This window comes from Sminthopsis crassicaudata, chromosome 1 (assembly GCF_048593235.1).
Source record: "Sminthopsis crassicaudata isolate SCR6 chromosome 1, ASM4859323v1, whole genome shotgun sequence".
In the NCBI taxonomy this organism is placed as follows: domain Eukaryota; kingdom Metazoa; phylum Chordata; class Mammalia; order Dasyuromorphia; family Dasyuridae; genus Sminthopsis; species Sminthopsis crassicaudata.
Window position 1 is genome coordinate 470166213 of NC_133617.1, and position 26204 is coordinate 470192416.

At 33.8% G+C, this 26204-nt stretch overlaps 1 protein-coding gene across 6 annotated transcripts in view; it reads left to right on the forward strand.

Moving 5' to 3' along the window:
• LOC141550378 (acyl-coenzyme A synthetase ACSM3, mitochondrial-like) overlaps window positions 1-23608 on the forward strand; it is a 46643-nt gene extending 23035 nt beyond the window's left edge. For all 6 annotated transcript variants that reach the window (XM_074280968.1, XM_074280967.1, XM_074280965.1 and 3 more), the window contains 12 exons: window positions 2687-2897; window positions 4972-5179; window positions 11944-12087; window positions 12610-12766; window positions 14144-14223; window positions 14772-14895; window positions 15760-15840; window positions 17007-17108; window positions 20697-20824; window positions 20943-21042; window positions 21664-21783; window positions 23430-23608. In XM_074280968.1, coding sequence (XP_074137069.1) covers window positions 2687-2897; window positions 4972-5179; window positions 11944-12087; window positions 12610-12766; window positions 14144-14223; window positions 14772-14895; window positions 15760-15840; window positions 17007-17108; window positions 20697-20824; window positions 20943-21042; window positions 21664-21783; window positions 23430-23516 — 1542 coding nt within the window. In that variant the 3' untranslated portion in view covers window positions 23517-23608. The remainder of the gene's footprint in view (window positions 1-2686; window positions 2898-4971; window positions 5180-11943; window positions 12088-12609; window positions 12767-14143; window positions 14224-14771; window positions 14896-15759; window positions 15841-17006; window positions 17109-20696; window positions 20825-20942; window positions 21043-21663; window positions 21784-23429) is intronic.
• The last annotated feature ends 2596 nt before the right edge of the window (window positions 23609-26204 follow it).

Sequence of the window (26204 nt, forward strand, 5' to 3'; positions counted from 1 at the left end):
TCTTCACTTGAGAACTTTGTGTTTGTTCCTCTTTCCACTAACTTTGGGTATAGTTGTAAGAAGTATGCCCCACCTTTATGGGGGCGATGTTTTGCTTTTACAGTAAATGTTTTTGCTTGGAATTAATTGTCTTTTGACTGAATCAAAAGATAAGCACAATAGTGAGGGCTCAACTATAATTTTAGGGTAGCAGACCCAAACAGTAATTTGAATCTGGCTAGTGCTCTTTCTCAGGGGAGCTAATTTGAAAATAAGAGTTTGGGGAAGAATATACCAGAAGAACTCTACAAGTATTTCTGTAACCTATAGCAATGTTTCCATTTTTCAAAATTTGAATATAATTTTTATGTTTCTTTAGAGTTGTTAAAATGAGAGCCCATCTGCAGAATGCCTTTCCAGAGTGATCAAAAAGTGTAAACTATATAACTTCCTTGGTCTTATTTGTGTTTTTGAGGGAGTGAGTAAAGTCATTGTGCTTCTACATCCTACTTTTTGGTCAGGAAAAGAGAGATTTGAGGTAGAATTTGCTCTTTGTATGTCTAGGAAGAAGGAAGCTTTCAGGTTATAAAATAGGAGCTTGCCCTAACCATAAAGAGTGGTAGAAAGAAAGGGTAGAATAAAAAAAATGAAGTTTGAACTTTATGGGAAAGAAGAAAACAAGCAAGAAACAGTAGAAAAATTCAACAGATCAAAAGAAATGATTATCATAGATCTTTGAACTCAAAGTTGAAAATTTTCTTATAATTCAAAGAATATTACAAACAGCAGTTTCTTATTTGGACATTGTTTTAGGAAAGTTAAGATAGCATAGCCATCAAATACATAATCTTTTGGAAGGAAGAAAATGAGATTGTGAGGGATGTAGAAGACCCTTACCCAAAATGGCTACTCAGAGATCACTCAAAATAGAAAGCAGAAAGGTTGTTTATTAATAATTCTCATGAGAACGAGCAATTTCTGATTAAGTAAATATATCTAAAGTTTTAAGTAAATATTGGCTTGCACACACTGTTCTTATGTAGATCACAGAGACGTAGAAATAATAAAAAATAAAATACAGAAAAAGAATTTAAACATTCCTGAAACATTCCTTATCTCTCCATTCCACACAAGATGAAATATTTATTGCAGTTTTAAAGAGAAGATTAATTTTTAAATCCTATTAACAAAAAGGAATTTTGGAGGCAAGATAGATGTGTATGACTACAGTAAAATAAAATCTTTCTGTATAACCAAAACAATTGAAATCAAAAGAAAAAATAAACTAAGAAAAAGAATTTATGACAAATATAACAAATAAAAAAACTTGCTAAAATAGGAATAGTTACTTAAAAGCCACCCAAGTATAATAAATAATCTAAGAATATGGGCAGATCATTTTTCTTTTTTTTTTTCCTATTTTTTACATATAACTTCAAATCTACTATAAACAATTGGTCTTTCTCATTAAGCATATAATCAACTTTAGTTTCAAAGCTGCCCTACTTGTATGTATTTCCTATTGATCTTTGTTTTGTTCTCCTCAATATATTGGCCTAAATGGCCATCTTAGTTTTTTCATTTCAGTAATCTATAACTTAAAAATCCATAACTTAAATTAAAGGAAATAGAAATAAGATCCTTGCATCAGAAATGCCCAGTTAGCCAAATTAAATTCTAATGTTGATAATGCCCCAAAGCATATAATTCTGCACCTTGAATTCATCATCTTTGTCAAGAGGTCAGTAGCATGATTTATCACTGGTCTTTTGTAATCACATTTCAATAATTAATTAGTCTTTCAAAGTTTGATTATATCATTTTCAAAAGAAGAGACAAAATTGAAAAGGATTTGAAAAAAAATGTTTGACTTCACTAATAATCAAAGACAAAAAATTAAAATAAGTTTAAGGTATTACTTCCTACCCATCAAATTAGCAAATCATCAAGAACAATGAAACCAATATTGTAGGGGCAAGGAGGTGTAATAGTAGATATATTATCTATCCTATAGTATCTGACTTAGACACCTATTAGCTGTGTGACACTGGGTAAGTCACTTAACTCCAAATGCCTCAAAAAGAAAAAAAAAAAACAAAACAGTGTTAATGAAGTTGTGGAAGAACAAGTACATTTATTGTTGATAGAATTTTAAACTTGTAGAAATTTTTTGAAGGAAAATGTCATTGTACAACAGAAGTTAATGAAAATAGTCATACCTTTTGACCAAATGATTTCAACATTGGGAATATATTCTTGCAGTATTTTAAAAAAAAAAGTAACACAAATGGCCAGCTGTTCAAAGGTTTTACATAGCTGAAGTACATGAAATTGCCCTAGTTCTTACCTTTGCCATTCTAGAGGTAATAATAGGAAAATCGTTAAATATGTTGTGATAGATTTATATATTTGATTACCATGTTGCAATTAAGATGAATAAGTATGAGGAATGAAAATAAACCTAGAATTCTTTTTGAAATAATGCAAAGTTAAAAAATTAGAATCATAATGTAGTCTACAATAACTATGAATCTTATGAACAGAAGTGAACAAGATCAAATGAACTGTCTTGATGAGGACTTGAAGTGTTAAATTGTATCAAAGCATTTAATTTAAATACATATGTACATATGTGTGTAAATACATACACACACACACACACATACATACTCACATATATTTCTGTATGATTTTTTATATCTACCAGATTGGAAAGAGACCGTCAAATCCAGCCTTCTGGTGGGTAAATGATAACGGAGAAGAAGTAAGATGGAACTTTCAGGAGCTAGGATCCTTGTCTAAAAAATTAGCCAATGTCCTTACTGAATCTTGTGGTCTGAAAAAGGGAGACAGAGTAATTGTGGTTTTACCTGCAATTCCAGAATGGTGGCTAATAAATGTGGCATGTCTACGGACAGGTTGGTAATGCATATACATAGTGTCTAACTTTTATGATTCATAAATTCTAAATTAATGCATATTTGATTTTAAAAAATTAACTACACTATCAATCAACAGCTATTTATGTAGGATGCATACTATATTAAGGGCACCAATTATTCAAACATTTTTTCAGTTGTATTAGGCTTTTTGTGACCTCATTTAACATTTTCTTGGCAGAGATACTAGTTTGCCATTTCCCTCCCCAGCTCGTTTTACAGATGAGAAAACTAAGGCAAACAGGGTTAAATGTCTTGCACAGAGTCACACAGCTAGTAAAGATCTTAGGTCAGTTGTGAACTCAGAAAAATAAGTCTTCCTGACTCTGGGTCAGGTACCTCTATCCACTATCCCTATCTCCCTCCCTAAAAATAGAGAATAACTACTAGCAAATTAATATTTATATTTCTGTTATCAGTTGTAACCTTTTGCTTATTTGATTAGAATTACTACCTTTCAATAGCATGTAATATGCTCAAATTTTGCACATATATATATATATGCATATATATATGCACGCATAGATATTTAATATCTTCTATTTGAATAGCAATTCTCGTTAAGGTCATCACAAGCTAATAAATTTGTCCTTAACAATAGAAAAACAACTAAGGCTGATGAAAAAAAAGAGGACTGGACTAGCTTTGAGATTGGTCCTTAGTTTTCTTACATATTCAGTGAAAGAATGAAGCTAAGCTATTTTTAATTAAATTTTTAATCAACTCTAATGGTCTATGAGTTGTTAATTAATTTCTTGCTAACTATTGTCTACACATAGCTATTGACCAAGATCATCTTTAGGGGTAACATGAAATATCTATAGAGATTTTTGCCTTTTTATATAAAATGCATTAGGAAAGCATTAAAGACTCTTGAAATGATTAGGAATACATATATTAAATTAATATGAAAGTAAGTGAAGGTCAAGATCAAGTATTGATCCACAGGGAGATCTTTGTATTAGTATTTAAACTTTTAAAGTTCCTTCTTGTTTTTAGGTCAAATTCCATTATGGTAAGATTCTCTGTATAATAAAAAATCCACAAATCATAACCATATTAGTTTTTTATTTTAAGTAATATTTCAGTCTTAAAATTTATTTTCATTTCAAATTCATTTAATAAATAATTACTAAGCATCAGTGCTTCAAAGGCACCTTCACAATCTGCTAGAGCAGAAAAATAGAAACCAGGTCTCTTGACTAACTATATAGTACTCTCACTCCTAGATCACAGAGCTTTATCAAAATTTGTCATAGAAAGTCACACTTAGAATGGAGGCTTAAAGAGCATGTAATGTGTGGGCTCTTCTGTGTGTCAAGGATGCCTTTGGTAATCTGGTGAGGCTGATGGACCTCTCATCAGAAGAAAATTTGAAGTAATTGAAAGAAATACTCAATTTCAGTTTGAGGTTAATAAAATAGATGTAAGGTTTTTTTTCCCATTCAAATTCATGGACTCCCTGAAATCTGTCCATGAGTCGCTTGACCGAGATCACCCAAGTGAGTTGTATCACAGAGCTAGGAATATAATCCAAATCTTTTGATTTGCAGTACAGCTCTCTTTTCTGTATACCACCCTATTTCCACTCTTTTGATGAATCTTCATGGCCATTCACAAACTCATTGGAATTAACATGTATACGTAATCCTAAAATAGAGAAATATCTATTTTATGGTGTCTCAATCATTCAGCTTTTGTGTTAAATAATTCATATTTAATAAGATATGGTAGGACTCGAACTTTATAATTAAAATCAAAACCCCCAATACAAGTAATATTCTGCAAATAGAGATTCCTTTCTCATCAAACACTCTTCTCTGGATCTCTTTTCCTCATTTAGAAAGTGAGGGTCTAGATAATCAGTAGGTCCCTGTTTCAGCTTTAAAACCTGTGATCATATGATGAGAAAAAGGTCTGTCTTTGGAAACCCATGTGATGTAACAGAATTTGATTTTTTTTTTAAATCCCAGTTAATAAAGGGGGTTATGTAATATATATTATCCTCACAGATATGAAAAAATTAAAAAATAAACATTTCCCTTTTCTTTAGGCACTGTCTTAATTCCTGGAACCATCCAACTGACTGAAAATGACCTGTTGTACAGGCTGCAAACTTCTACAGCAAAGTGCATTATTACCAATGATACTTTGGCTATAGCAGTGGATTCCATTGCCCATAAATGTAGAAATTTGAAGTCCAAGTTAATTGTTTCTGAGAAGCCTAAGGAGGGGTGGGGAAACCTCAGAGAATTGATGAAGTAAGTATTCATGGCTTTTAACAAAACTATTGCACAACTTAAGCAAAATCCCCAAAATAAGGCATCAAGATCCAAAGGAAGACAGTTCTTGTCACAGCAGATAGCAAGAGAGTCCTCTGGTGGTGAGAGCATGGAAATGCCAAATCATGCTTTTAATTTACAGAGGAGGACACTGTTCAAAACCAGACTTTGCTGGTTGACCTAATTAGAAAAGAGGTTCTTAACTTTTTTGATATCATGGACTTCTTTGGCAATTTGGTAAAACTTCTGGATTTTCTGTCAGAAAAAATATTTTTAAATATATAAAATAAAATAGCAAACACCCCATCTCTAACCCTAATTCCTTTTGTCTCCAACCTTAATTCTAATTCTGTCTCTAACCTAACTTTAAATCTGAAATCCCTTCCACTCTAGACCTAAGACACTATGGTCCTTTTAATTGTTCCAGTTAGTTTCTATGCTAATTCTCTGGGATTTATTAAATATCATGGAAAATAGATAACTTTGTTTTTCTTTTTCTGCCAATATTTATGCCTTTACATTGTTTCTCTAATATTATTAATATTGCAGATCCTTTTAGAATTATGTCAGATATTAGTGAGAAAAGGGGATTACTTTTTTTCTTACTATGTATGTAAGATTCACAGGATTTATTATTCTTACTAATCTAGACTTAATAGTATATTTAGTTTTGATATTATTTCATTGTTTATGATATCTTTGAGCATAATGTAATTTATTATTTAACTCTTTAGAAGTAAAATTTTACTTTTGCTTCTCCTAATAGCAAGAATGTAATTTCTGGGTATTGGTTTTTTTGGTGTTGTTTTTTAGTAATCATGTGCTATATAATAAATTTCATTTCTGTCTTATTTTCATTCTGTGTGTATATATTTTTTCATATGTATTTCTTGTATGTAGCAAATTTGAAGGACTTATTTTCTTATCCATCTTTTTCTTTTTTTACTTTTACTATATATGTAATAGGCAAATTTCTAGTGTATTCTCATTGCAAATAATGCCTTTTTTGTCCTAAAATACTTTTTAAAAATTAAATCTGCCTTTGCTATGCCCGTGCTTTTTAAGGTTTTAACATACATGAGTATTGTACTTTGTTAAAAGTTATTTCTAAATCTGTTGACATAATCATGACTTCTGAGTATCTTTTATTTTTTTTTAATATGACTAATTATATTGATGGTTTTCCAACTTGTGGCTCATCCTTACATCCCTGATATAAATTCAATTTATAAGGAATAATTTTTGTATATTTTTTAAGCTTTTTTGCTAGTCTTTTAAAAATTATATTAGAATTCCTTAGTGATATTGACTCATAGTTCTTTTTTTTTTTCTTAATTTATATCTTTCTGGTTTAAATATTAAGCTATAGTACTTGTCTTTCAAAAATTTGATAGTGTGTTTTTGATAATAATTTGCAGAGCATAGGAATTAATTGCTACTTAAATTTTGGTTTGTTATCTCATTATTTTTCTTTTACATGTTTATAAAATTTTTATGATTTATTTTCTTTGACCAACTTATAATTGTATCTATTTATGTCTGTTTTCTTTATGTACTCTAACCTTTTTATTGCATTATGATCTGTAGAGGATATGTTTAATATTTTTGCTTTTTCATGCTTTGGTTGGAAGTTACATATAAAAGACTTGTGGCTTCTTCTGACTGGAACATTAACAAATATACATATTTCTCAGGACCACTTTTAAAAAACAATGAAAACTTATACATAAAGCAGAAATACTAAATTGTTTGTTTAGTTTTATAGTTTCCTTTTATTTATAACATTATCTCGTTTTGAGAAATATTAAAGTCTCCCACAATTATTTTTCTTATTACAGGCCTTTTTGCATCTCAATGAACTTTTATGCATTTAGATGCTATGCTACTTAGTATATACAGCTATGTCTTGATTAGTGTGAATAATGGATCCTGTGAAGTAGTCACATTATTCAAATTTGCACTACATATTTCCATTGAGCTAGAATTAATGACCATTTTATATAATTCTGATTTCAAAAAGTAAAAATTTGAATACTTGTATTCACTTCACAGGATTCATTATTCTCACTAATATACTTAACAGTATATTTAGTTTTGATATTATTTCATTGTTTATGATATCTTTGAGCATAATGTAATTTATTATTTAACTCTCTAGAAATAAACTTTTACTTTTGCTTCTCCTAATAGCATGAATGTAATTTCTGGGTGTTGTTTTTTGTTGTTGTTGTTTTTTGGTAATCATGTGCTGCATAGTAAATTTCATTTCAGCCTTATTTTCATTCTGTATGTATATATTTTTCATATGTATTTCTTGTATGTAGCAAATTTGAAGGACTTATTTTCTTATCCATCTTTTTCTTCATTTGTATTAAGCTATTCATATTTAAGGGCATGATAGACTTGTGTTTTTCCCCATTTGTTTCTTTTGAATTGATTTTATCCCCCTTCTCTTTTAAATGAATGCCTTGCTCCTATGATTAGTTTTGCTTACATATTATTGTGATGCTAATCTATTACCATAGGTTCATTCCCATACCTAGACTTCTTATCCTAAGTTTTCTGAAAGTACTTAAGTTATTAATTTCTCCTTTTATTTATTTATATTCCTCACCTCTTTTGACCCTTCTCTTTTCTCTCTCTATTAGGCATGGCTTTTGAAATCTTTTCTTTATTAACTTCTTAGTTTAGGGTTTTGTTTTATTTTTGTTTTTTTTCAGTGTCTCTTTTATATTTTCTTATTATTTCTAATCCTTTTTAGTATATTCTGAATTTATTATCCAAAGCATTGACTATACTCTAAATTGTTCTTTTTTAATTCTGTATCCCCCTTGAGGATGTAGGGTTTTTGGGTTGGTTTTTTTTTTTTTTTTTTTTTTGGAGTATTAAATCTACACACTTCTATCCTATTTCTGTGGTTTTGCATTTGTAAATCTTAACCACTCTTCTTTTTTTCCCACTGTGTCTCACTCTTAGAAATATCACTCCATGAAGAAAGCAGTGTCTAGTGAATTAGTGTCATGCAGTGGGAGTCACCCTGTGTCCTGAGTCATGAGGCCTGTTCCTACCCCTGTCCTCATTATCATTCACTATTGCTAAGGCCAGATTATCCCTTTGATTCTATCACCACCACAATTTCTTTTTACCTGTACTCTATGGTACTGGCTGGCAGAGGGGAGTTATAGGTCACTTACCTCTCCAGGAGTAGGGTGCCACATACAACCCTTTCTTGGAGCAAGTCATCTCCCAGTATGTAAATTTTCTTCAGATGAAACCCATTCTAAGATTCTTATTTTTTTAACCATAGAAATATATCTATCCTCTTAGAAATGTTTTCTTTTTCCTTCAGTAGCATTCAGTAATCCTTTACCTCCTTTTCTTGCTTTTATCCTATTTTCCCACAGTGCTTTCTCTCATTGAGAGATTAAAAGAATGACTATAGTCCTTTTTTTTTTTTTTTTTTTTCCCTGAGGCTGGGGTTAAGTGACTTGCCCAGGGTCACACAGCTAGGAAGTGTTAAGTATCTGGGAACACATTTGAACTCAGGTCCTTCTGAATTCAAGGCTGGTGCTCTATCCACTGCGCCACCTAGCTGCCGCTATAGTCCTTTTCAATTTACCTTTGGAGTGGTTAGAAGTATATCAGTCTCTCTCCTCTATTTTTCACTTCCCTTCTCCCCATTTAGTTGTCAGCTATCATAGATCCCATAAAGATATGAATTCACATAGGGAATAATGGGATTATATTCCCAAATATTAATTCAGCTCCTGATGCTTTAAGCTCCTTTTGAATCTTTAATTTTTCAGGACCTTAGTGATCCCTTATTATCCATTTATGTTCTTTTTCAGTTACTTTTCTTTAAACAGTAATCTATAAATAAGAGATAATTTCATTACTTAGTCTTTTCAAGATAATTTATTTACTTTTCCTACATTTCCTTTATATAGCATGATTGTTACTTAAATATTCTACTCACCCCTGTATTTTTGTTTTCAGAAATACTACTTTTTTTGAAAGTCTTAAATTTCCTTCATTTATAATGATGTTTATCATAAAGGGTTGGGGGGGGGATTAATTAATAATCCTTCATTGAAGGTCTTTCTCCTGGTTACTTTATTGTGAAATTTGTGAAATTTAATCACTACATGCCTTTGGATTGTAAGTGTAGGTTTTTCTTTTAGAGTAACCTGTGGATTCAGTTGATCAGTACCTTTTTATTGCTATTCAAAGATTCTGGACAGTTTAATTTCATTATTTCTGCCATATGATGTTCAGGTTTAAGTATCATGATTTTTTTTCCTAAAATTTGTAATCCTAATCTCTGTACATCCTGTTTTCAAAGTCAATAAACATATTTTTCTAGGATTCATATGTTCTTTTAAAATTATTGTCTTTTACTTTTCTTTTGGGCAAATTACATTCTACTTCTGTATTTTTGTTTCAAATCTACCATTTCATTTTTCAAATCTTCTTGCTTCTTTGAAAAGATTATTTATTATAGCCTTAAATTAATTTTAAATTAAATTTAAAATTAAATTTAAATAGCTTTTTTTTTCTTCTCTGCTGTTTTTGAATTCTATGTTGAAAGAACTGATTTCTGTTCTTTCTGTAATAACTTTTCAATTGTAATAACTTTTTAAAATTAGTATTAAGTGCTATTTCCATGTTGAATCATTCTGAAATTTCTTACTATTCTTCTATGGCAATACCATAGAACTTTTTTTTTTTCCATTGGAGAATGTTGGTTTATTTTCCTTTATAGTATAATATTTGCTTATGGTGCTTTGATGTCTTAGTTTTTACTCATTTTTCCTTTCATCTCATAAGAACTATATTTTCTGCTTGTGGCTTTCTACTCAGGCTTTCTTTATGGAAGTTTTTTGTCTTTTAGACTATTTGTTTCCAGTCACTTATCTCTCTTTCTCATTTCTCTTTTCATTCTTCTGATCTTCCCCCTCCGTTAGGCATCCATAGCCTCCTTGTCAGGGAACTTGGGGAGGGAGGGTCTAGCCTAGTTCTCTGCCAAAATTAAACTCTTGAAGGACTGGGAATACCTGTCCCAGCTGTCTTTCCCTATTTTCTCAGTTACAGAAGCCCTTTTTGCTTTTGCCTGCTTTGCATTGGACTTTGTGTAGTCTTGCTTACATCCTTTTTTTTTTTTCTTCTTACCTCTACATAATTGAATAGAGTTGATATCTGATAACTCATGTCAAGTGAGAGTTCAGGCTAAGTTCCTAACCTTGGAGGATTTGGTAAGGCATTCCCCAACTTGAACCTTAAAATTTGTGCCTGTCAAATTGTATGTACTGCCTGTGCCTAATCCAGGAGTTTTTAACTTTGTGGTATGATCTAAATCACTCTGGCAGTCTGATAAAGCCTTTGGACCTCTTCTGCAAATGTTTTTTAAACACATAAGATTATATAGTATTATATAGGAAATCAATTACATTGAAGTATAGTTATAGTTTTTTTTAAACAATCATGAACCTCAAATTAAAAACTCCTGGCTCTAATCTGTAGAAGTGATTGGGGGATTGAGATATTGATTGGGACAATCAAGTACTTAAGCTATTGCATGCTATTTGATGGGTTTTGTATGTTGCAAGTTATTTTCATCTTCTGTTTTGTAGATTTAACATTCTCTATGTAAGGCATCTCTTTCCTTTTTGGGATATATGTGGGGAGGTTTGGGATTTGGATTACTTAGCAGAAAACTATATCATCATTTTACCAGTCTCATGCTTTTAACATATTTTCCTCCCATTATTCCTTATGTGCACTTTCACAAAAAAAGTTATTAAACATCATTGTACATGCTGAATTGCTTTAAAGGATTTTGCCCATTCTTTTTTAAATTTTTTCTACCTGTAGCCAGGTGTGGTAGTATATAACTATAATCCTTGCTCTTGGAGAGTTGGAGGCTAGTGAATCCATCAGTTGAACTGGGGAATTCTGAAATGCAGTAGGCTAAACTGATTGGGTATCTCCTTTCACTAAATTCAGCACCAATATGGTTGTGCCCTTAAGAACTAGGGATCACTTAGCTGCCTAAAAAGGAAAAGACCAGAGCAGGTCAGGGCAGCTAGGTGGCGCAGTAGATAGAGCATCAGCCTTGAATTCAGGAGGACCTGAGTTCAAATGTGGTCTTAGACATTTAACACTTCCTAGCTGGGCAAGTCACTTAACCCCAGCCTCAGGGGAAAAAAAAAATTGCATAGGTCAATATTGAGATCAGACCTGTAAAAAGCCCTTACATTTCCAACCTGGGCAAGGCAACTCAAAATATTATTAATAATAATTGTATTATCTCTCTATCTTTTCAAAGCCTTCTAGCATACTAGGGCTTACTAGGAATACCTTCATGTTATGATGATATATATTAAAATGTGATTTTTGTGAAGATCTATACTACACAGCACCATATTTTAATGCCTCAGTTAGGGGTCAAGGGCCAGATAGTAGTGAGAAGATAGCAAAAAAAGACAATAGCCTCAAAAAGGGAAAAAAAGACAGAATTTTCCAGGCTTTATTTAATCTTGTTTAATTACTGCAATTAATTTAATTTGTATTTAGTTACTATTTGAGGTTTCAAGAACATAAAATAACTTTCTCTTTGTATGAAGCAAAACTATGGAGTTTAGCCCTTGATATATTTTGAAAATAATGGGATGGGGGAAGGTTTCAGCTAAACTAAAAGATTTCTCAAATTGAAACTATAGATTTATTTTGGCTATCCTTTTCAGATATGCAAGTGATGACCACAGCTGTGTGAAGACCAGACACAATGATACAATGACAATCTACTTTACTAGTGGGACCACTGGCTCTCCTAAAATGACAGAACATACACATAGCAGTTATGGTTTAGGATTATCCATAAATGGAAGGTACTTTATTCTTCTATGGGTTGGAATACTGTCTAAACAATAAAAGTAGTGGAACTATCTCACCTGCCACTTAAAATACAAATGATGAGGGATGAGCATACTGAAGAAGAGGTTAGGCAGGAATTGGGTGAGATTTGGTTTTCCAGAAGGTTGGGGGCAAAAGAATTCACTAAACCCAAAGGCTATGATAAAAAAAAAAAAAAGCTTTATTGTTAAAGAAACACCAAGAGGGATTCTCTTGGTGGGCATATCATTCTCAAGAAAAAAGTGATCTGCAAAGAGTCATTTTCTGAAGACCCATTTTATGCATGAATCTAAAGGAAATCTCAGGTGAATGTGAAATCTTGCCTGGAATTGTGACTTCCACCAAGAAAGCTTATCTTACTCCAGAGGATGCAAGACCATTTGGGTTTGTAGATCAAAGGAGAAATTTTTTTTTGTTGATTTTACATCATTTTACAGGGCTCACTCAGGTCATACAGAGTTTTACTTTCATCACAAGTACTCCTTTTATTTTCTCAGGTACTGGCTGGATTTGACCCCTTCTGATATAATGTGGAATACGTCAGATACAGGCTGGGCAAAATCGGCTTGGAGTAGTGTTTTTTCTCCATGGAGTTTAGGAGCTTGTGTGTTTGCACACTATATGCCATGTTTTGAACCAGCTTCCATATTAAAAGTAAGACTAACAAAGAGAAGATTTGGAGAATGCTAGGGATGAAAGGAACCTTAGTTTTCACATGCCTACCCTTCTTCTATATGTGGGAAGTAAAATGCTCTCAGGGATGTTGAGAGTTCTGGGGGAATTTCCCTCTTGATGTTGGCTTTTGTATAACTTAGCTGACCTTTTAAATAAGCTTTTACAACCTGGAATCACCAAGTAGTAGGAATGAAAAGGAACCTTAGGAATAATCATATCCAAACCCCTCTTTTTGATGAGATTATTCTTACAGATGAAGAAACAAAAGTCCATATTGTTGAGGGCAGTAGCCCCTTGATATTCCTTGTTTGATCTCCAACTTCCTTTGGGACTTGGACCTTTGATACAAGATCTGGTCAAACTAGTTTGGGCTATCTGAGCTGGCTAGGGTTTTACAGCCCCCCATTCTAATCTGCTCAGATAGCATCAGGAAATGGCATCAGGAAATTCCTTTTTGGGAAGAGACTTCTGTCTGTCCCCAAAAGATAACAAGAGAATCCTTATCTTATTTACATCACTCTCAGGCTAAATGATTGTGCTCTGATATAAAAGAGAGAACTCAAAAATCTACTTTTGGCAAAATGGGCCTTGTACCATGCAGCCATTTTGCCCACCGGCTCTCCGGTGTTTCCATTCTAATCAATAAAGACTATGTTTCCATACAGCATTAAGTAGCAAATTCCTTTGCTGCCGAACCAGCCCTTGGTTACTTTGGGGAAGGAAGGAGAGAGAGAAAGCAACTGACCCATCTCGGTTTAGACCACAGTTTACTCATCATTTACTCCTCATCACATATGACTTGTCTAAGGTTTAATCTGACTTGTTTTTTGGAAGTAGCTCCCACTGAAACTTAGATCTCCTTAGATCTTCACAAATATTATATAGTTGATTCCATTTTACAGCTTTAGTTTCCTCAGTTGTAAAATTGATTCAACTATATAATATTTGTAAAATGATTAGTACATTACCAAGTACATAGTAGGCATGTAATAAATGTTTCTTCACTTTCCTTATAATTCTTTGGATCCTTCTTTGCATTACATCAGCCTAGCATCTGCCATTTAACATGTCTTTGTACTGTTCTAATGATAAGGTCTAGATTTAGGGAACCAAAATGAGATTAGGGTTTCTGGTTGTCAGGGAGTTAAGTGATAAGGTCTAGTGGCAGGTTCAGGGTTCAGGGAACCAAATGGAGAAGTTTGGCTCCCCTGCACCCACTTGGGATTCGGTGCAAGGGTAGGGAGCTTTGGGGACTCCCTTCTGATGGCACAGAGGTTCTCTGTAAAGGAATTTACAGACCCAAAAACCTAGATTGATAAAAGAGTTAAGTTACATAATTCTAATTCTATATTCTAGACCTTATCCAGATTTCCTGTTACGGTCTTCTGTACAGCTCCAACTGCCTATCGGATGCTCGTGTTAAATTATAAATCCAGGTAAGTGGTGATCAAATACCTAAGAAGGATTACCACCACATGGATTGATAAATAGGCCCTGAAATAATGGTATCCTTTTCTCCTAAAAGCAATATAGCATGGACCATGTTATACAACTTATGCTATATAACCCCTAGCACAGAATATATAAGAAAGGATTTAGCACTGATAATGCCTGCCAAATAGAAGACACCAGCCTACTTCATTGAAACTACTAATCACACAGACAAGAATACTGGTGTATACAGTAGGTACTTAATAAATGTTAAAAGTTTGGACTTATGTTACTATAGATTTCACTGGACAGAGTGGTTTGGTAAACATTTTACAATGAATTCACAACACCATTTTTTTTCTTTTATGTCATTCCATTTCTTTGCTACTAATTTTGATTTATTTACTTCAAAACCCAAAAAAAACTCAATTTGGAGTATATTTTAAAGTTATCATTTGAGGAGGGAGGTGATACACCTTGTTTTGAAATTATATAAGAAATAATTCTAATCTATTTTTTTTCCCTTTCTTTCCCCCATTTTCTTTCGATGAAGTTATAAGTTCAAAAGTCTAAAGCACTGTGTAACTGCAGGAGAGCCAATTAATCCTGAAGTGTCTGAACAGTGGAAAAAGAAGACAGGATTGGACATCTATGAAGGATATGGACAGACAGAAACGGTACATTTACATGTGGGATGTACCACATTTTATTAAGCAGTTTTTTGTTATATTTGTTATATAAGTTCTGGAGAAGAAACAGAGTCTAATAAAAAATACTATGGCTAATAGTCATTAAGTGCCTACTGTGTGCCAGGGACTGTGTAAGTGCTTTACAATCCTCTTAACCATCCTGGGAAGTAGGTGCTATTATAATTCTCATTTTACAGAAAAGGAAACTGATCTTAAATGACTTGCCCAGCGTCACACAGCTGGCAAGTAAGGTTAAATTTGAACTTGGATTTTCCTGACTTAGGCCCTTGCTTTCTCCACTGAACCACCCAGTTAACACAAGGCCACTTACCTTATGGAACTTTGACTTTACAAGATTCTAAACTCGAAAAGAAAAAATAATGAGATCTAAATTATCCATGAAATCTTTTAAAGATTAGAAAGAAAAATTGCTCTCAAAACTAAGGAAACCTAGTTTTAATAAGGCACTACATACATCCAAAAAGTCTAAGGAGAAGCATTATATAACTAAAAATGTTTTTGAATTTTAAAAAAGTATTTAAAATGTGAGAAACTTGTATATTTTCTAATTTGCTTTTAAAACAAATAACCCTGTCAATAATTAATATAAATAAATAAAATAATTTTAATTTATAATTTTAAATTTTAATGTTATAAATAAATAACAAAAATACTTTTGTCCCAGACAAAAGTAGCAGCTAGTTCATACTAGAAGCCTCACATAATGATGGAATGATATTTTTTAGAGGCAGTAGAGTATCATGACATAAAAAAATTAAGCACCAATAAACATTGTAAAGATACTTTTTTATTCAACATAGAGGTTTGTCCTATCTTTTTCTTTCTTCATAGGTGCTAGTCTGTGGAACTTTCAAAGGAATGAAGATTAAAAATGGTTCAATGGGAAAGCCTTCTCCAGTTTTTGATGTTAAGGTTGTCACATTCTTTACTGGAAGAATGTATAACAAATATTGAATTGGATGTACCTTTCTTTTGTAATTATTCTCATTATTAAATATCACAATCTTTGTAATATGGTAAGTAAGGTAGGTGATCAAAACAATTATTTTATTTTGGTCTAAAAAGGAGATGTAACTTTATAGCAACAATTGCTTTTGTGAGACTTACAAACTAGTTTTGAAGAATGAATAGACTAGTAGAGGGAAGGTCATAGGTGAATAGAATCTACAAAGGCATGGGGGTTAAAATATGTATGTATATTTGGGGATTGAATCAGTAAATGCTGGCTAAATATCTAGTTAATAGGATATAAGTCCTATATAGGATGACAATTTGGAGTGAATCTTACAATCAAAAGGAACAGAAGCTCATTCCAAACTCATTTACCAATCATTTAAGGTTCTCCACTATTTGGGCCTACCCTATCTTTCCAACTCTTATTTAAATAGGTATCAGAGAATAAGAGGTCTTGGAAAATGTTAGGTTGCCCGTTACTGAAGACCTTCAAAGACTGACTGACCACTTTATTAGGTATGTTTTAGAGGGGATTCTTGTTTAGGTAGAAGACTGGATGGCCATTTAATTTTCTTCTAAATCTGAGATTCTGTTTTGTCTACTACTCCATTATGTTCCTATGTTCCTAAATCCTACTCAGTTCCAAACCAAACTACTCAGTTTCTTGGAACATGCCCTCCACTTTTCCATTTTTTCATCTAATTTTATAATAATTCTAATCTTTTCTCATTTGAATTAAATGGTAGAGAATGAGATGTATTCATAGTTTGGTCAGTTTAACTCAGGGATAAGAATGTAGTAGGAAACATAGGAAAAGAAATTAGCCTCCTCCAAAGCCTGAGCTAATCCTGATGAGCATTAGCTGCTATTACTGATGAGCATTAGCTGCTATTACTGATCAGACTCTGCAGACACATCCCTCTCCTTTCTGTTCCCTGCACAGTCCTTTTTTCACAATCCCAGGACCTGAAAAAGGGTTTGGGGAAACCACATTCAACCTTTCAGCACAAGCTAAACCCCAGTACATAATATTCATAAGGTTTAAGTATTTCTGAAGCAAAAAGGGCTTAAAATGTGATAATTACATATGCATTCAGCTAAAAAAACATTTTATTTTGTTCAAGATTATTGATGAAAATGGTGACATCCTGCCCCCTAAACAAGAAGGAACTATTGGCATCCGAGTTCTACCTAACCGACCACTCGGTTTATTTGCTGGTTATGTCGTAAGGAATATTTTATTCAATGATTTGGATATATTTCAAAATCTCTTTAAACCAATGTAATTAATTATTAATTATGGTAATATACTTTATTAGCATTAATATAACTTGTATGTTTCATACTCAAGCTTAAAATAATCAGACATTTGTAAAGTGCTTTGCAAACCTTGAAATACTATAGAAATGCTAATTATTATGTGAGCTATTATTCATAACTGTTTGTAATATATAGTTCAGGAAGAATACCAGTTTGGGATTCAATAGATCTGAGTTTTGCTCTTTGCTGTGCCACTAACTAGCTATGTGATCTTGGGTGAAATATTTGTTTCTCTTGGAGCCTTCCTCTTTTGTAAAATGAAAGGATTAGAAGACATCATTTCTAACATCCTCTTCAAGTTATGACATTATATTGATTGGCATGTGCTTTGATATCAATAGTACTTAAGTGACAAGTTGTATCTTAATTTAATTACCCTCAATTTATCCTTCCCTACAATTCATAGCATTTCCTGTCTCCAGTGGGAATTAGCAGTATTTAAAAATTAGTTAAAACTGAGGATATTTGAGGCACTACATTTAATTTTAAATTAATAAATATCTTTATAGAGTTATATACAACCAGTAATATATATTATTATTTCATAATACTTCATAAAGTGAGGAAAGTTTAAAAATTAAAAGATTATTTAAAGAGTTGAGAATGTTGTCCATTGATTCATTGGATTTAAATAGCATGCTTATAGCACATGGTCAAGTATTCAGAGGTAAATGATCTGGTTTGTAGAAAGACTATGGTGTTCAAAGATCTGATAGCCCTGGGTTCCAACCCTGGTTCTGGCACTAGTTTTTTCATCTTGATGAGCCTCAGTTTCTTCAGCTATAAAATGAAGAAATTCTAATTACTACTTTCTAAAATTACCTAGGCCCATTGCTTTCTATGTTTTTTGTCTAGTTCACTATTGATGCAGTTTGAGTGGTCTCAATTCTTGGTGGTCAAGAGGTTAGTGGCAATAAGAGAGTTGTTAAGAATCCCCAATTTGGCCACAGATTTTAGGAGTAAAAGAATTCACTCATTCCCAAATTATTAGTTGCAAAATGAAAGTTTATTGTTAGATAGAAATCAGTTTGCCAAGAGCCTGACTTCTATAGTGGCAGATCTATGGAAAATGCACTGAGTTTTGCACTGAGAACGCTTTCTCAGTGGACAGAAGATCCTGGCAGCTGAGTGAGCTACCTAGGTCTATCTTCAAAGACCTTAGTTGAAGGAAGCTGTTATATTGGGTATCTTGGTGGGGGGCTGGGACAGATCAGGTTGGGGGACCGGGGACAGCCCAGGTTCCTGGGCTTGGATTCTTAAAGTTTTCAGCCAAGATCTCCTATTGGAATTAACAACACTTCAAAGGAGTGCTTTTTTATCAGGATTTCTAATTGAAATTCTGGTATCCTGGAAAGATAACTTGTCCAGGGAGAATATGCCCAGGAAGAATCTGAGAGGGATCACAGATCAAAAGAAAATATAGTTTCTTAAAGGGACTACAACCTGCTTCATCATCATCTCTGTAAGATGTTAGAAGACACTCAACTTAATCTGTTTTGTTATTGGCCATTGCTTCAATTCAAGTAACAGGATCGATGGGTACAATTCACTGTGATATGCCTGCCTCTTCATGACCTTGCTGCAGCTGCCTAAAAAACTTCATAAAACTGCTATCATCATCTGAAAGTAATTTAAACAGAAAGGCCCCTAAAGGATACCTTTCACATTGATCCTGGAATAAATATCTCTGATAATTCTCTTCTCAGTTAATAAGTCATTCAATAAGCATTATACACCAACACTGCATAAAGTGCTGGAATACAAAAAATAAAAGGCAAAAAACAGTCCTTGCACTCAAGAAGGTCAGTTAGACTTTGTTAGACAAAGGAAACAAGGAAACAAATATGCAGGCAAATAGGAGGTATTAAGAGATCAGGAAGAGCTTCTTAGAAGGTGGGAACTTGAAGCCAGGAGATGGAGTTGAAGTTCTGACCAGGTGTTCACTCAGGAACCAACAAGTCAGGGCATCAGTCAGGGCATTATGTGAGTAGGTATAATAAAGGCTTTTAAGATTACACGTGGTTGTTCTTGAGTGCACTACCGGTTGTTAAGCTATAGATTCAAGAGATCGTGGCCAGAGACCTTTGAGGGCCTCAGAGGAGGCGAGCCGGGTAGAGTTGACACTTCAAAGGTCAGTGGTCAAAGATACTCTGTTGGGCCTAGGACAGACTAGTAATTGTAACTGCCAGGAGGGCACATTGAAGAAGAGCATTCTAAGCAGGGGAGATAGCCAAAGAAAATGCCAAGAATTTGAGGGCCTGAAATGTCTTGTTTGTGGAATAACCAAGAAGCCAATGTCACTGAATCAGAATGTATGGCATCAGGAAGGTGGAAGAATACTGCTAAGAGGAGGGCAAGGCTTTGAATGCCAACCAGAGGATTCTGTATGTGTTCCTGGAAGTGATAGGAAGACAATGGATTTTATTTAATGGAAATGAAGATGAGTTGTAGCTGGACTTGCACTTTAGGAAAATCACTATGTGGCTGGCTAAAGGACAGATTGGAGTGGAGAGAGACTTGAGATGAGCAGTCCACGGATGAGGCTCTGAGGGCTTGCATTAGGGTGCTGGCAGTGCTAGAGAGAGGAGGCATATGGAGATATTGACAAGGGTGAGAGATACTGAGGAGTTAAGATTGGCATCTAGGGTGCCAGCCTGGAGGATTTATCCATATGACTGGTTAACAGAGAATCCCTTTCTTTGCTAACACCTAGCACAGTGCTTGGCACTTAAAAGACATTTAACAAATTCTTGTAGGCTGATTGATTCTATATTTGGCTGAGTACTTCATTTTGCTTATTGCAAGTAAATGCGAGATCTGTATTATTTAAGACAAATAATTGCAAGATAATAAATTCTATACTGATTCTTTTTAATTGGTTAATATCAATAGGAATATAGTGGATGATTCAGTTAAGTACCAAAGCCATGTTCAATACATTAAAGCACATTTTGATTAATCTACTTAATTATATGACAAAATAGAAAAAGATTCAAAACAACACATTTGTTATTAAGTATCCTTGTTACTAACTTCTATCAAATTGTATTTAGTTAAACTTTTCTACAGACCTGCTCTGTAGATTGTTTTTAAATTAATGCTTACCATCCAATCTTATTTCTTGCTCCTTATTACCTCCTTTATACCCTCATTGAAGGGCATAAATTTCTGTTTTGACTTTTTCCCCCTTAATAATTACTATTTCTCCCTGGCTTATTTGACCTGTTGTACTCTGCAATCAATCCCTTAGACAGTTAACCTTGTGGTCTATCCCCTCAAATATTTCAAAATGAAGAAATGTATATGCAAAGTTCTTTTTTCATTCTCAATTATTTGGGATTAGAATGACTATTTCTTGCTAATAATTTGTATTTTCTTGAATGGATCAAGTCTTTCCCCTCTCCTGTCCCCTTTTTTGGATATTTAAAAATCTACCCAAACATAACAGTAAAATTCACAATGATGTTAATACAATCCTAGTCAATGTTTTCCAGGATGAGCCAGTCAGAACATCCTCAGTGTTCCGTGGGGATTTCTATATGACTGGTGACAGAGCATATATGGATGAAGATGGATATATCTGGTTTATTGGAAGATCAGATGATATTATCTTATCTTCTGGGTAATTTTCCTTTCTATATATCCCATTAAACTGAAGTTTATAAATCCCATTATCCAGAAGTAAATCTGTAATTCTCCTAAACAGTATATCAACTGCTAGTAAATACTTTGCTTCCTAGATATCGAATTGGTCCTTTTGAAGTAGAAAGTGCTCTGGCTGAGCATCCAGCAGTCCTGGAGTCAGCAGTGGTTAGCAGTCCAGACCAAATCAGAGGAGAGGTAAAAAAAATAATAATAATAATAAAATAATAATAATAATAATAAAATAATAATAATAATAATAATAATAATAATATCACCTTAGCTTTGTACTTCTGAAGCTAATAATTGTCAAATAGTACATTTTATTTTTCATTGCCTTTAAGCAGAATTTACAAAAGGAATTAATTTACTAAAAATTCAGTTAATTAGAAACCAGGTTGGGTTTTAACATCTAGTTTTGCAAGTCTTCTTTATTAATAAGCAAATAGGACTCACAACAAAGGCAAGTTGTCTTCAACAAAACTTCAGCCCTCTCTTACCCAGCCCCTAATGCAGCATTATATGGTGGGGTATGGACCAGATTTTAGAATCCATTAAGTGTTCCTTTTCTTCTATTCTACAGAATTGTACATGACTTGTAGGATTATTCCCAGGAAGAGTCCACTGTGCTTATGTATGTTACTTATCTGGTTTATACAGATACTTAAAATCTATAACTAGAAAGTCACAATTTTTTCCCCATTAGATGTTTATATTTCCTGGTTAGACAATGAAAACAAGCCAATCCAAGGCAGGCTACTATAGTGTACCTAATATATCTATTTCTTAGAATTGTGTGTTTTTGTTTTTGTTTTTTAGGTAGTGAAAGCCTTTGTAATTCTCAAGGCTGAATATAAATCACATGACCCAGAAAAAATAAAGAATGAACTTCAAGAACATGTCAAAAAAATTACAGCACCATACAAATATCCCAGAAAGGCAAGTATTTGAATTAGATTGAAGGGTTACTTGATGTTCTGTCCCCTGGTCTTGGGAGAGGGAACTTTTTATTTTTAAACAAGTAGTGTGCTCAAACATTGACACAGTAGATAGAACACTGGATTTGGAATCAGGAAAGCCTGAGTTCAAATCCAGCCTCAGATGCTTATTAATTATGTGACAGGTCACATAGATTTCCCTCAGTTTCTCATCTATAAAATGAGCAGAAAAAAAATGGCAAAACAATCCAATATCTTTGCCAAGAAAAAACCCAAGTGGCACCATAGTTAGACACAACTGAACAATAAATGTTGGAGTTAACATTTATAGTTTAATCCTTCCCCACTCCCCAATTCCAGTTTGCTATTTGGCTCACTGGCTCCTAATCAGCAGGCAAGGTTTTAGCAAAAAAAAAAAAAAAAGGGGGGGGGGAAGGAGGGTTATTGCACTGAAAACAATTTCCCAATGGGCCATATCCTCATAGGAAATTAGCAAAGGTTTGGGGTACAAAGTCAATTTTTATTAGCTTTCTGTGGTTTGAGGGTAGGGAGCTATTAAGGATTTTCAATTCAATAAAGGGTGGTGCTTGTGCCCCGGGCCAAGATCTCCAATTGTATTGTAGGTGGAGAACACTAAGGGAGTTTCCCCTAGGAGCAGGAGGGTGGGGTTGCTCCCAAAGGTCAGGAGGAATTTTGAGATTCAGGGTTTTTCCAACTCAGGTCCATTCCCTCCCCACAAAGATCAGGGGTACACAGTTCTATTACATCAAAAGTACTTCAACCCCTATTTTCAAACCAAGTTGGAAACAGTGTTTGACAATTATAAAGCATTTTATAAATCTTATCTCTTAATCAACACCCTTTTAAAGAAGGGACCTGTGGTGAGTAAGATGGTTTAGAAACCTTCAAGAACTCCATAAATAGGGGTTAATTTTCCTCATTTTATAGGTGAGAATCCCAAGTGACTTTTCTTTGGACAACTAATATTAGAAATGGAATTTGAACCCAGGTTTTATTCCAACTTATGTGTTCTATTCTAGTATTAAGTATTTGGGATCTTAATTCTACCATTTTTATCGTATTGATGAGGTTAGTAGCAGTCAAAATTGTGGAAATCCCCTTTTAATCAGAGGCACAGGTTCTTTGTGAAAGAATTCACAAATCCTGAAATATTAATGGCAAAAAAATGGAAGTTTATTTTTAGAGCCAAAACTGGAAGCCAGTTTTGCTAAGAGACTGACTTTAGTGGTAAGGTCCTATTAGGGAAATAAAGGCTGGCACTGAGAAGAGAATGTCTACTCAGTGAGCAGGGCCCTAGCTAATATGCCAAAGGGGCAGAGCAAGCTGCTTTGGATGCTTATCAATATCCAGCCCAGATCTCTAATTGGAATTTCCTGAAAGGGTCTGGCATCCCCAAAAGATCAGTGGGGTGTTTTTTGACCAAGATTTCTGATTGAATAACACCACTTAACTTGTCTGGGAAGATATGCTTTTCCAGGAGGGCCTGAGACTCCAAGATCAAAAGGGAACACAGTTTCAGAGTGATTAGAGTTCACTCTCGTCAACATGAAGGTTGCTTAGTACAATTTATTTTAGTTATTAGTTGCAAAATACTAGAATAACATTTTACCACCTTGATGCCAATAGGTGGAGTTTGTTCACGAGTTGCCAAAGACCATCAGTGGGAAGATAAAAAGAAGTGAATTGCGGAAGAAAGAATGGGGGAAAGTCTAGTTTTATTTGATTGTCATACTATAATATCTGTAAAACCCCAAATGTTTTCTGAAATTTAAATCTTAAAGATTAAATAAAGAAATGGATACTCATAGATTCGTGGTTTTATAAACATCTTTTGTAGTTAGCAGTATTGTTGGGGTTTCCAGGCTAATGATGTGTAGGCCAAGCTCCAGTCTGGTAAAAGAATTTACTCAATATATGCTGAGAAAAAAAAAGTTTTATTTTTAGATCACTAAGAGAACTAGCCTCTTAGTGGACAAAAGCTCCCAAAATTAGTTTAGGAGTTCTGCAAATTGGTACACCCAGAGTACCAGAGTTTTAAGTACACCCAGTACAGAGTTTTAAGATCAGAGTTTAGGTCTTAGGGGCTTTTGAAACAATAGGGAAGTTTGGGTTTGAATAGGCCTCAGTAAAGTTATAGAAAGCTTAATTGGAGGTAGTTCAAATCTATCGAAAGCTAAGTGGTGGTACTTAACTTTCAATTCAGCTCTTTTGAAAATTAATTAATGGTACTTAACTTTAGTTCAGCTCTATTGAAAATTTGGTGTCAGCTGAACTGCTATAGAAAGATTAATTAGTGGTACTTAACAGAAGTGGGGGGGGGGGCTGATTTCTAGGGTGAAATAGGGATTAAGGAATCTGGGTTCAAGGTGACTGACTTTTAGAAGAGAGGTTTCCCATGTCAGTATTACATGGAATTCTCAGGTAAAATAAAATATTCTCTAATTGACCCTGTGATGTTAGTCTGTCAACAAGCATCTGTAAAGAACTTATTATGTGCTAGATGTTGTGCTGTGGATAGGATTACTGTGACCAAAGCTGACTCCCCCAGATTGGAAGTGGTGATGCCATGTTGATTTTTTTTTTAAAGGCAAAAAAAAATCTGTCTTCTTCTGTATTTAGGGTTCAATGCCAACCTAAATTTTAGTCCCTATTTGTTATGCAGTTGGCATGCAGTTTAAAAAATCAACATGCGTGAAAGCTCAATCCTTTTTTCTTAGTTATTCCAAATTTCACCCTTCATAAATATGTAAATAAAGATAATGGCACTTGCCAGGCTCCCTTTTAACACCACCGTGGAAACCAATAACTCAACCCATATCTGTAACTTCCATATCCTTTCCAAGTGATGTTAGGGGAAGAATTACCCATGGCACGACCACTTCCACCCTTGAGGCTAAGGGGCATGAGGAGTCAGTTTTGCTCACATCTCCTATATACAGTACAGCATCTAGCACATAATGAGCTCTTTACAGATGCTTGTTTACATGATAATGATTCTGATAACCTTATCTTTTAAGTTGTTTTGAGATCAGCACAACACCCCCTCCACACGCACAAATGGAGAACTATAATTCAAATAAGATATATAGATTTACTAGTCAGTTCAGCTCTTCAGATGCTAATTCTTTTAAATACCAAATGGCTAACACTTTTTTTTTAATTGAAGTTTTTTATTTACAAAACACATGCCTGGATAATTTTTCAACAATGATCCTTTTTTTTTTTTTTCCCCTTTTTCTGAGGCTGGGATTAAGTGACTTGCCCAGGGTCACACAGCTAGAAAGTGTTAAGTATCTGAGACCAGATTTGAACTCGAGTCCTCCAGAATTCAGGGCTAGCTGCCCCCTCAACAATGATCCTTGCAAAATCTTGTGTTCTAAATTTTCCTCTCCTTCCCCTCACCCCCTCTCCTTAGATGGAAGGTAATCCAATACATGTTAAATATGTTAAATGCAACACACACACACACACACACACACACACACTTTTTTTGCTGCACAAGAAAAATCAGATAAGGAAAAAAAACTGAGAAAGAAAACAAAATAAAAGCAAGCAATAGCAGAAAGAGTGAAAATGCTATGTTGTGGTCAACACTCAATTCCCAGTCCTCTCTCTGAGTGCAGATGGCTCTCTTCCAGTAATCACAAGATTATTGGAATTGATCAGAATCATCTCATTTTTGAAGAGCCACATGCATCAGAATTGATCATTTTATAATCTTACTGCCATGTACAATGATCAAAGATGAGTGTTCTAAACTGGTGGGAATTACATCATACAAAATGGTCCACTTTGAGTGCCTTTTCTCCTTCTGGCCCCATCAATATTGCCTACTAGCCCTATGCTATAGGCAATTACTTCCATCTCTCAGGGCTTTACTTCCCCTCATCTTTAAAATAGGGATGATGGTCCAAACATAGAATTATTTTGAAGATTATCTTACTTAGATAATGGATATAAAGTTCCTATGTAAATATGAAACATTATAGAAAAATAAACAGAATTTCCAACAAGAAAAACATCTTGACTCATTTGTCAGATCTTAGTCACCCCTGCATACCTACTTCCAGGTAAAGCTTCTATTTCTGGCTAGGGCAACCGGAACCAAGTTTGGGGAAGAACATGGCCAGCTTCTCTGATGCAAATCTCACTCCATCCATCACTTAAGTTCCCCAGTGATTCTTTTTTATTTTTAAATATTTTTTCATTTACAAAACATATGCATGGGTAATTTTTTCAACACTACCTTTGCAAAACCTTCTGTTCCAAATTTTCTCCTCCTCCCCACTCCCTCCCCTAAATGGCAGATAGTCCAATACATGTTAAATATAACACACAACTTAAAAAAAACTTCAGCAGTTATAAGATTAGCATGTAATATATCATCAAAGGAAAACAAAA